This window comes from Austrofundulus limnaeus, unplaced genomic scaffold (genome assembly GCF_001266775.1).
Source record: "Austrofundulus limnaeus strain Quisiro unplaced genomic scaffold, Austrofundulus_limnaeus-1.0 Scaffold223, whole genome shotgun sequence".
Lineage (NCBI taxonomy): Eukaryota > Metazoa > Chordata > Actinopteri > Cyprinodontiformes > Rivulidae > Austrofundulus > Austrofundulus limnaeus.
Genome location: NW_013952625.1, coordinates 834,123 through 845,580, shown reverse-complemented (window position 1 = coordinate 845,580; position 11,458 = coordinate 834,123). Strand labels below are relative to the sequence as shown.

General features: G+C 38.8%; 2 protein-coding genes across 2 annotated transcripts in view; one reads left to right on the top strand and one right to left on the bottom strand.

Moving 5' to 3' along the window:
* The first annotated feature begins 356 nt into the window (after positions 1 to 356).
* LOC106525347 (claudin domain-containing protein 1) lies at positions 357 to 9,180 on the top strand. Its single transcript, XM_014019549.1, has 4 exons — positions 357 to 1,088; positions 4,146 to 4,253; positions 4,336 to 4,473; positions 6,307 to 9,180. The coding sequence occupies exons 1-4, from the start codon at positions 797 to 799 to the stop codon at positions 6,525 to 6,527; spliced, it is 759 nt and encodes a 252-aa protein (XP_013875003.1). The 5' UTR covers positions 357 to 796; the 3' UTR covers positions 6,528 to 9,180.
* LOC106525346 (N-acyl-aromatic-L-amino acid amidohydrolase (carboxylate-forming) B) overlaps positions 7,984 to 11,458 on the bottom strand; it is a gene marked incomplete at its 5' end in the record, with an annotated part of 5,430 nt that continues 1,955 nt past the window's right edge. The window contains 4 exon segments of the mRNA XM_014019548.1: positions 7,984 to 9,466; positions 10,056 to 10,168; positions 10,272 to 10,379; positions 10,481 to 10,574. Of these exon segments, the coding sequence (XP_013875002.1) occupies positions 9,221 to 9,466; positions 10,056 to 10,168; positions 10,272 to 10,379; positions 10,481 to 10,574 (561 nt within the window). The 3' untranslated portion in view covers positions 7,984 to 9,220.

Below are 11,458 nucleotides of genomic sequence, written 5' to 3'. Positions count from 1 at the left end.
TAAAATCTTATCTTAAAACACATTTGTTTTGTTTTTGTAAGCTTTAATTCAGAATGAGTTGACCTTTCCTGTTTTATGGTTTATTATATTCTTATTCTTGTGTTGTTTTTGTTCTTATGATCTTGTTGTGTACCTTGTTGTGTTTTTGCTATTTGAGTGAGTAGCAGTTTAACAAACAGCAGTTGTTTTTAATGTGATATTTAATTAAAGTTGATTAGACTGAATTGTTTTTGTGGTTTCAGTCTTGTAAAGAAAATATATTAACTCGAAACAGTAAAACATTTTAAACAAGATTACTGTCACTTCCGGTATCTAACCGGAAATTGCTTTCATAATCAATTGTGGATAAACCGGAACCGGAAATGGAAAGTGTTAGGATTACTGTTTACTCTGTGCTCCAGTGCACCTTGGGAGAAATATACAAAGAATCCTTGTGATTTTTTTTTTTACATTCCCAGAATATATGTATATATTGCTGTGGGACTGTTTGTGTTGACGGAGGGGGTCGCAGCGGACTGCAGCGTCGGGCCGGGGCCGCCCACCATCTGTGGAAGAGGAGCAGATGGCGCATCCGATCCGGGCCGCAGGGCTGCTGACCGTCTGTGCTGCACAAAAGATGGGTTCCTGCCGATTGTATTGTTTGTTTTAAGCTTCTGCGCGGCATCTATTATATATATGTTTTTGTGTGACCGGAAACCTGCTTTATAAAAAACGTGTTAATCTGATGCGCGACGGACTGGCGTCAACTTAATCCCTCCTTTATTTGACGGCGCGAGGCTGTCTCTCTGCACCAACGATGGTGGACAACCGTTACGCCACGGCTCTGGTCATCGCCTGCGTCCTGAGCCTGCTGGCCACCGTGTACCTGTCCGTGGCCGTGGGCACGCAGCACTGGTACCAGTACATCAGCCCCAGCGTGCGCGGGGAGGCCAACGTGTCCGAGCTGCGCTCCCTGCACGAGGAGTTCATGACCGGGGAGTTCGACGAGAAGACCTACAGCGACACCTTGTTCCGCCTCAACGGGACCGTGGGCCTCTGGTGGCGGTGTGTGCTCGTGCCCGCCTCCGCGCATTGGTACAGGGAGCCAGGTATGTTGATGCTGCTGTTATCATCGGTATGTGCTGCCGCTCCTGCAGACACGGAGGTGGGCGGTGCGCCAACAGATGTGGCGCCTGATGAGATTAGACTAATTCATCATATTTGTACTGAAGCCAGAAACCTGTGAGTCAGAAAGATAACTGCCTATCTTCAGACAATCGTGTGGCAGAACACAAAAGGACGCTTTGAATTTCAGTATCTGTTTCAGGAGGATTTCTTGTGGTTTTCTTGACAGGCGATAGGCACTTATTATGATCCTGATCTGTCTTAAAATGTTAGTCAGTGTTGAGTGAAAAGCATCTCATAGTAAAGTGGATGCTCCTTTCTGGTTGACTTTTTCTTATAAAGTTATAATAATGAAACGTAGCTGTTTCATCCGTCTAGACCAGGAGTGTCGATCTCATTTTGTAACATTTCATGTTTAACTTCGACTAAAACCGAAACATCACATCCCTCGTCTCATTACTACAGCTGAGCGCCACTAAAAAAACAATAACTGAGCTCTGCGTGGTATTTCCTGCATAGAAACAGCATTTTAACACATCCTCTTTACAGTACTGTGTGTACGACTGACTAAATGTGAAGTAAATGCAGAAATACTATTAGAAGTAAGAGTTTTACTCACTGTAGAGCTGTGGTGAGTAGTAGGGTTGGGCATAATCGTATCGTTTGCAATTAATCGTCAGAAAAACATTAATCGATTACTTTTTGGCACTTGACGATTAATACGATCATTGCCAGCAGGAAGAGTTCGCTCGGTGCTCCTCTCTGCTTCAAATAAGACGAACATTTAAAAAAAAGTTCTGTAAATTATTTATCTATCAACACAATTTAAAMTGTGATGTATAGCCTGAAATCTGTAATTTTGAGACAATTTGGAACAGATTTTTATGAAGAGCTAATCTTTCCAACTAAATTGGTCGTGTGACTAGGACATAAGGGTGTCCAGGGATTCCAGGGGATTAATCGTCAAATTAATCGTTATCGGCTAAATACCACAATTAATCGTGATTAATTTTTTTGCCAATATTTCCCAACCCTAGTGAGTAGCTTCCATCTTGAATTATGAACTCTCCCATCTTCAAACAGGGAAATCCCACTGGAGGGGTAATTCAGTTTAAATTCATGAATTGTAAGTGGGAAGTTCCCACTTCCCAATACAACTGGGCCGCAGCAAAGTAGCCAACGAAAATGTGGCAAAATGGGCATTGTCTGGCTATTTTTGAACCCTGTGCACCTCCACCTGCTGGAGGGATGGTGTCATTTTGTGGGTAAAATAATTGATATTCAATTTGGGAGAAGTAGTTTCAGAATCAGTTTTGTTACCATTGTCAGTGAATACACAGACTAGAAACTTGCAGTTAAGAACACCCATTCTTTTTACACAGACATAACAAACATTGGGGAGAACTGATGCCCAGGTCTTTCACAACATGGTCGCGCTACCTTTTGCAGCTTGGAATACATACAATAGGAAAGATGAGTTTTAAAAAAGAAACACAAGCATATGCTCAAAAAAAAAAAAAAACCACTCGCTCAGTGCAAGGCGTGTTTATAGTCAATGTTGGCTTTAAAGCAGCTGCTTTTTTAAAGACATGAATACGTCATTGAAACTCTTGCTGGCCACATAAAATGCCATGGCTGGCCATATTTGGCCCGCGGTCCTTGATACATTTGATGCAGAAGCAGGGGTGTGCAAATCTGGACCTTTAGGGACACTGTTCTGCAAGTTTTACTGGTTTCTCTGCTCCAACACTCCTGATTTAGTGACTGAATTAATTCTTCCAAGTTCAGAAGCTGCATAATCACTCATTCATTCAAATAAGGTGTGTTGGAGCAGAGACACAAGTAAAGCATTCAGGATAGTGACCCTCAAGGACCAGGATTGGGTATTGTTTGATTGGAATATTGATGGTGTATTGTGACCTTATAACACCTGTTCGTTATCGGACAAAATTGGAATCGGCAGGTCAGGCTTTTTAAAGATCTGTGATCGTCCAGAAARCTGTAGTCTCTGCACCCCTAGTGGCATGACACCGCCCTACTGTGTTTAATAAGTCATAGTTTAACTGGTTACGTTGTTCGACTACTCTGGACTAGGGCTGTGTATTGGTAAGAATTTGGCGATATGATACATATCATGACAGAGGGGTCACGATACGATATATCCCGATATATTGCGATACTGTAAGCAAGGCGATATTTTGCGATATATTGCAATTTTTTGTCCAAAAATTCTTTTAAATAAAAACATCTTACAGGGGGAAAAAAAGGAAAAACCAAAATTCATCGTCTCAGAAAATTCTAATATTACATAGACATACTTTTGATACATTTAGCTGTGTTCTGCTTTGTATGTATTTTATTTTGTTTGTTTCATATTTCTTATTTCATCCATGTTTTCAATTATTAGACTAAATTTGCCAATAAATAATTTGAAAATATATATTTTGCAGCTTTTAGTCTTTAATATTAATTTACAATATGGTCACCCAACACTTAACAATAGCCTCTACCTCAAGAGGTAGAGGAGYCAAATGGCTGGCTCACTGCTRCCAACTAGTGGTCAGAGGCTGAACTACAACATAAAAATGAACGGCTGGCAGGAAAGTTGACATTTTAAGCCTTAATAAAAAAATCGATACAGGGCTTTAGAATATCAATACAGTATCGGGAAATGAAATATCACGATATTTCAGTGTATCGATATTTTCTTACGCCCCTACTCTGGACAGTCTTTGCCGGTGTTTGAATTTCTCTGGGATCAGGTCTGTGTTTATTTGTTAATTTTTTTCTCCTAAAATATCACGCAACATGAAGAGACACTGAGAACTTGGCATACACTCAGAAAGCAAGCAGGGATGTGTTTGGCCGTATAAATCAACAGTCATGGTGGCGTTATCTGTGGTTTTTGACACCATGCCCAACTTTTACACTTGTTGATGTCTGCTCGAAATCCAAGCAAACGTTTCTCCAAAGCGCATTAAGTTTGCTTTACTTTGTGTTTGAGTGGCGGGGTTCAGACGTTGAAGTGGTTGTTCTTTCAGGTGCCAAGCTGGAGCTGGAGTGTCGAAACTTCACTCTGCCCGAGCAGTTCACCCCGAAATACAAAGAACCGGGGAACCACAACAGCGGCGAGGACATGCTGCGCACCTGTACGTTCATCCAGTGTCTCCTTTTTGGTTCCGTTTGTTGTCCTTTTCCCAAACGCTCTAATGATTTTCTGTGTGTGTGMAGATCTGTGGAGGTGCCAGTTCCTGCTGCCGCTGGTGTCTCTGGGTCTGGTCGTGTTAGCCGGCCTGACCGGGTTTTTCGCCTGTCTCTGTCGAAGCCTCACCCCGACTCTTTGTATTGGAGTTCTTCACCTTTTAGCTGGTAAGACCTGTTCCACCACATCCCTTCATCGTGAACACCCTGTGAGTCACCGAAGACATCAGTTAAGATGTCAACAAAAAGTCTTTAAGCGTCTCCCCCCAATTGTTGCYTTTGTTTTCCAGTGATAAATTTAGACGCATGTTTTTATTGCTTTTTATTTTTCCTTTCTAAGAACTCAGCTTTATTGTAATCTTTTAACGTGGGCTACTGTTTCAGCACAGTTCAGCCAGCTGTAAAACACCGYAGTGGCTAGGGATGGGACGAACAACACTGTGCCGAGCACACAAGAGTGAAACCCCGTATTGGTGCATGTATCGCTTTAAGAAAAAAAGTTATATGACTGATACAGRTGTGCTGCGGCAAACTGTTCATAAGGAAACAAACTGTATTGATATGTTGCGGATTTGTTGGATTTTTGCTCTCAACTTGTTCCACAGACTTCATGGATCATTCCACGAAGTTTTCCCCAGTCTGGAATAATTTTGATCTTGTGATGCCAAATAATAATAATAAAAACAGCAACAACAAATAAACTAAAGATTAACAAAGATTTATTTCTAAAATATTTGTAACAATCTCTGGAAACCTCTTGGTATGAAGGTTGAAGAGAACAAGACAACAAGATACAACAACCATTCCATAATTGAAGTCCAATGTTACCTGGCTGAAAGCAACACACCCTGAACACAAGACCTGTTACAATTTTGAAAAAATATTCACAGATTCAACACCTTTATCAGCTCACACTTAAATTTTTATGCTCGCCATCTTCTACTGTAACCTGTGAAAGAGTTTTTTTCTAAGGCAGGAGAACTGGTTTCTAAGAGAAWTCGCCTTGGAGCAAAGACACTTCAAAACCTTTTGTTCCTCAAKAAAAATGCATAAACTAATCAATTTTTAGTATATAATATATATTATTAGTATTTATTTTATATGGTTTAACACTTAAAAAAATTCCATACATAAGTTAATAATTTTAACTGAATTTTATTGCAGACAAATTTGCTGTATTTTACAACTCCGTTTAGACAGTTTACACAAACAAGGCTTTAAGGAAGTTTTAAACTCTTCTCATGAACAACTTTAAACAAATTGAGCAAATGAAATGATACAATGATGAGATCATATTTTAAGTATAGAACTGGTGATTCAATATTTCACAGGCTGAGGTTGGGTTTGCAGCATATAAGCTTTTTCATCTTCATTTTGTTTACCTGCAATGTTTTTTTTTAAACTGCTGCAGGGGGTCACTACTGAGTGACCAACACAGTGTCAATACAGAGCCGACACATTTTGTGTAGTGTGTCAATACACCCATTGAGGTATCATCATCCCATCACTAGTAGTGGCTCTGTAATGGTTTGGGACTGTGTTTTAATCTGCCTTTTATTGGGGGTTTTATCAAATTTAAATTGGTAACCAAAAAAAAAATCAGTCAACCATTGCTTTGCCATTAGGTATATTCTACAAAGTACCTGATAAGATATTGTTTTTCAGCATGACAATGATCCTGAATCACATCAACACTTCCTTTTTAAAGCACAGAGAAAGAATAACATAAAATATGAAATAACAATGACTGACTTGGCCTCCAGCTAAACAAGGAGGCTGCTTAAAACCTACACTCCTAGAAATCAAGGCAGGTTTGAACAGACACACGTGAGAAAAGTCTAAACTGCTCTCCAGATTAAAACGATGTTCTAAAACAGGCAGAAACAAAAGGTAAACAACACCCAACAAAGTAACACAGGGTATTATTTGTTCATAAGCGTTCCACAGAACCCCCGCTTCATTTATCAGGCTTAAAGCTCCTTGTCCTGATGTGTTTCGCAGGTCTGTGCACCTTAGCCACCGTGTGCTGCTACCTGGCCGGGATGGACCTGCTCCACAGAGCGTCGATGCTTCCCGACAAGGTGGATGGCTCTCTGGGCTGGTCCCTCTACCTGGCCCTCATCTCCTCGCCTCTGCACATGATGGCCGCGGCGCTCCTGGTGTGGGCGGCGCGCAGCCACAGCCAGAACTACTACCGCATGACGGCCTACCGCGTGGCGTAGCCAGAGGTTCGRCTCTGGATCCCATAGTCCCGTTTAAATTTTAAACCCGCATCAAAATGTGTTATTGTAGTGTTTCTTTCCTACATATTTTGTCAACTAAACCCTTTATAATTAACAGTAAATGACCCTGAAGTGTACTGCAGTAATATATTTAAATGTTATTTAATTTTAAAAGTCYGAATTAAAAGAGTTGACAAGAGAAAAACGGATAGTCCAGCATTTAGTCTAGCTCAAAAACAATGGAAGGAAGAATAAGCCAACAACAGTTTTATCATATTTTCAAATAAAATTCTAATCTAAAGCAAAAACACAAAAGTTTCATACAGAAATTAAAAAAAAATAATAATTTACAAAACACTTCCGGGCTGAGCTGTGCAGTCGATTCTGGCACAGTAAGCCCTTCATCTATTAAAGAAATCACAAAATAGGATGAGGTGAGCTTTTTTGGTGTTTCAGCAGGACAACAAGCAGAAGCAATCAGCACTAAATCATGGTTAAGAATGAATAGTAGACTGACCTGAGTTGAGAAAATCTAACCTGCTTCTGCAAAAACCTTAAAAGCCATGAAAGAGTGGCAGAAAGTTAGAGGTTACTGCTGGCATCAGTTTCTAACTGAACACTGAAGCTTTCATGTTATTAAAATGATCCATTCTTCCGTACGTTTTTCAACACATATCTTGTTTCACAATTTTTATGTTATTTCAAAAAGTCATTTTAAAGGTTCAGCTCCTTCAGGACATTCCAGCTATTTTTGGTATTTCAGCAAATTACATGYTTTGAGATATTTAGCTTTTTGGGAAATTAATGTWCTTTTGAAACTGAATAGCAACATCCAGAAAATCCTTCAAAATAGTGACACCTTTCCTGCACTTTACACCTTTTGTTTAGCGTCTTTATGTGCTAGTTCTAGCTTCAGCTTTTTTTTGCTAATATTAGCTTTTTTCTATGCTTTCTATTTATTCTAATTAATTTTTTGTGCTTCTATTAGCTTCTTTCTGCTAATTTAAGCTTTTTATGCTTCCTTCAGTTTTCTACAATTTAAGCTACTTTTCAGCTTTTTTCAGCTAAAGTCACCTTTTGTGATTTTAGATACTTAGCTAATTTAAGCTGCTTAATTCAGCAAACATTCTCTTTCTGCTTCTTTGTGCTAAATTCAGCTGTTTTTTTTTTTTTGGCTCTTTTAGAACAAAATATTTTTTTCTGCACAACTGTTTCAGTATTCACACAGCATTTTCACAGAAATCTCTAGTGCAATCAGTGAAGACCACCTTTTTACTAAACACCCTTACTCTACAAAATATAAATAGTTGAATTCATTCTTGAAGATGAGCTGAAATTCTGCTGCAACTTAATTTTGACCAATGCTGTTTGTTCAATTAGTAATTAGTTGCCTCCGTGTGAGGCATATACAAATTCAAATGATGAAAACTGGCTACATTTCAGCTTCGGCCTGCTGTTTTTTTTTTTTTTTTGCCGTATTTCAAGCTACTTTTTGCTCATTGCAAAATCACTTATGCCTTGTTTATGTTTCCTGTAGTTGGTTTTCCCAGCAGTAAGCAAGTGCAGCAAATGCGTAGCGACCCATGCAGTCAGACAGTACACAGTGTTTCTTAACGTAACATTTCAGCCCACACATTCTGCTGTGTTACTGCTCAACATCCGTCAGTTCGTACGTGAGGATTCCTGTGCTGAATAATGACTTTTCTTTGCCTTTAGTCACATGTACCAGAGCATTTATGAGGGATTGTTCAGATGTACCGTCACACCCAGAGAGTGTTTGCAGCTAAATTGGATCAGTTTACCAGCGGTGCTCTGTTTGAACCGATTCACTGCAGCTGCTTTAAACAGGATGTGGCATCAGGGAGAAATCAAAGAAAATTAACTGTTATTGCAAACGAATTTGACTTTTATTTATTTTACTGGTATTTATTTGCAGTTATGGTCAGAGTGGTAGTTGTTTACCCAGTTTATAGTTTTGTTTTAGATTTGTATTCTTTGTGATGTTTTACTACAGTAATTTTGTTGAAAAAAAAAGCTTAGTTTTTTTTTATTTATGCATACTTTTGTCAGTATGATTTTGACCTCAATCCCAAAAATGTGAATTGATTTCCTACTCAGTGTTTTATGTTTTTAATTTATTTATTTTTTTAATTTATGTTTAATCGTGTTTCTTATTTTCAAACAAAAAAGGCAGTTCATCAGGATTTAATTGGGGAAAAATGGGTTTTCCATTCCCTTATTGGCATTATGAATGTACTTTATAAAAGGCCATATGATAAAACAACCTCCAGTTTTGCTTTGCACTTAAAGTATTTTTGATCATATCTTGAATATTGTTGCCACTTGAAAGAGGTGAAATTATTTTTTTTGACGATGTAAATGTCAGTGATTGAACATGAGTTATTATTGTAAAACATGCTGGGTGTTCATCAATTAGCACCCTTATAAAAACAGTTGATATTGAAGAATATTGCACATGATTGTGGCCGTGGTTTACATTCAGATATCAAACACAAGAAGCTCTTTTATCCCTGAATGGATTACAATGTGATTTAGTGAGTTAAAAAGTGTTGCTCTTTATTCTGAGCTGTGTACATTTGATAGTGTATGCAAACATGCGTTCATTTCAATAAAAGCTTTTGTTTAAATAAAATATGTGCCGATTTTGCATTTGTCTCATGTTCAGAACATCTTCACTCCTCTTCTTCCGATGCAAAGCTCTGCTCGCTCGCCTGCTTCTCCACCTCCGTCTGCGCCCGGATTGGAGGAATCATCACTCGCTTCTTCCTGGCCAGCGAGAGCGCGATGCCCTTCTCGTAGTAAGCACATTCATTGATGAAGAAAGGATAAAGGGGTTCGTTGCCTTTATATGTCAGTTCTTCCCCCGAGAACGTCTGGAACAAGGGGTCCTCGGGGCAGAGGAGGCAAAAGTCTCGATCCTGGAAAAAAGAAGAAGAATGAAAGCAACAAATGGGATGTTCTATCTCTTCAGGAACATTTTTATGATCCTTCATGTCAAACCTAGGGCAAGAAGAAAGAAACCAAACATGACAAATTACAAAAAATAAATAAATAAAGTTGAAATAGAAGAGAAGAAACTTGTTGTGATTTTTCCTCTGTGAAGGTTTAGGTCAGTGAGAATTCCTAAATTCATTCTTCTCCCTACTTCCAGCTTATGTAAATGGTAATTACAGGTATGAAAATTATGAAAGGGTATGATTCAGTTTAATTTTTTGCTCTCTGGAGTAAAGTATTTTGAACATAAAGGCCCTACCCTGCGAGGTAAACAACACTTTATTGCTACAATASACAGAGTGATTCACAAATTGAATGATAATAAGCAGAACGTGAGCAGAACACAAGAAATATTAATTGGTTACATTCGCTATTATGAAAGGGCGTTTGCAACTATTTCAGTCTGCCATTACTCATTAGTTTATGTTYGTCTTGGTAGGTGATTAAGTTGTTCATTCACACCCAGTTGAACCGTTTAATTTGCCATGGTGAAAGGAAACTCTGGAGACATACCTGGAGGCGAGGATGAATGGCTGCTGTGATGTTGTGAGTCTGGCTGTCTCTTGGGTAGTCGATGTTTTTAACCATGGTAAACACGTCGACATATCCTCCTTCAAACACAGAACCTGATCGGAACAAACAGCTGCTTGAAAAACACATCAATCTTTCAAGAGATTTAAGGAGTTGCAAGGCAAAACGGCTCAGACGCTGAGCTGGCGTTAAATGTACCTGAGTTAAAGTAGTGGATCCAGTCCAGTATGTGCCGCACACCTACTTTCATTGCAGTGTAGACRTTTGATCTCACCACACCATGTGGTTGGGGACCAATCTCCAAGGCTGCAAAAAGATTATTTTAAATGACAAATGTCTACTTAATCAAAATAATCTGGTATTCAAGTAGATTTGAGAGAATAACAGAGTAAAAATTAAAAACTTACCAAAACCATGTTTTCCTACTGAATCCAGAGAATATGATTCTTTCTTAGAAATATTGAAATGGATAAATCTCATTGGAATATCTGGCATCTGCCTCTAAAAGATAGTAGTTTGTTAAAATATGAACTTAAGGGTGTTGTTTTATTCATTCATTCATTCATTCATACATACATACATACATACATACATAATTGTCTGTCCCAAAGGTGACAGAAAATCGTCTTTGATAGGGCTCCATGTTAAAAACATACATTCAAAAATAAGCAAAAAAAAAAAAGGCAAACATCAATGACACTAAGTGCTATAATAAACCCCATGGTGACATTTAGGGCTAAGGAGTCCTCTGCAACGGTTTGGACCAGGTTATTTACCACCTGCTCATATCTGATGAGTGCAGATGTGTCAGTCAAGTGAGCCACCAAAGCAATGTCAGCTTTGGCAGCTACATTTACTTCATATTTAAAACAGTATTTTACTGTATTTTAGCATACTGTAAAATACTGATGAGTCCTACCAATGTTGTATCAGCAGCAAACTTGACAAAACAACTGAAATGATGTGTCAGCACAGAGAACATAGGACTGAGTACRCATCCTTGAGGTGCTCCTGTGCTCAATTTGAATGAGTGTTATGTCCTGTTGAATGAGTCCTGTAAATAGCTTTTTTTAAAAGGGCAATATCATGTAAAATCAACTTTTTTGAGTTTTATATCATGTTATAATGTTATACTCTCATAAAAAATCATGCCCAAAGCCTTGCTTTGACTCATTCATGCATGTTTGAGAAATCCTGCAGTGTTTTTAGGCAGCCATGCTGAAGAGCAAAACAACAGGTGGGGACTAGAAACGCCTCTGCAACGTGTCTTTAAACCGAACTTACACATGGCAGAGCGTCCCCCCACACACACCCCACCCATGACTCCTACAGGTTCTCGGGTGAAAGTGAAACCTAACTGTCTGCTGAGCTCTCAACATTAGTTC

Excerpts from the sequence above, each read along its gene's own strand:
- LOC106525347 (XM_014019549.1), top strand. The coding sequence starts at position 797 with ATGGTGGACAACCGTTACGCCACGGCTCTGGTCATCGCCTGCGTCCTG. Across the intron at positions 1,089-4,145 it reads GCATTGGTACAGGGAGCCAG|GTGCCAAGCTGGAGCTGGAG; the intron begins GTATGTTGATGC and ends TTGTTCTTTCAG. Across the intron at positions 4,474-6,306 it reads AGTTCTTCACCTTTTAGCTG|GTCTGTGCACCTTAGCCACC; the intron begins GTAAGACCTGTT and ends TGTGTTTCGCAG.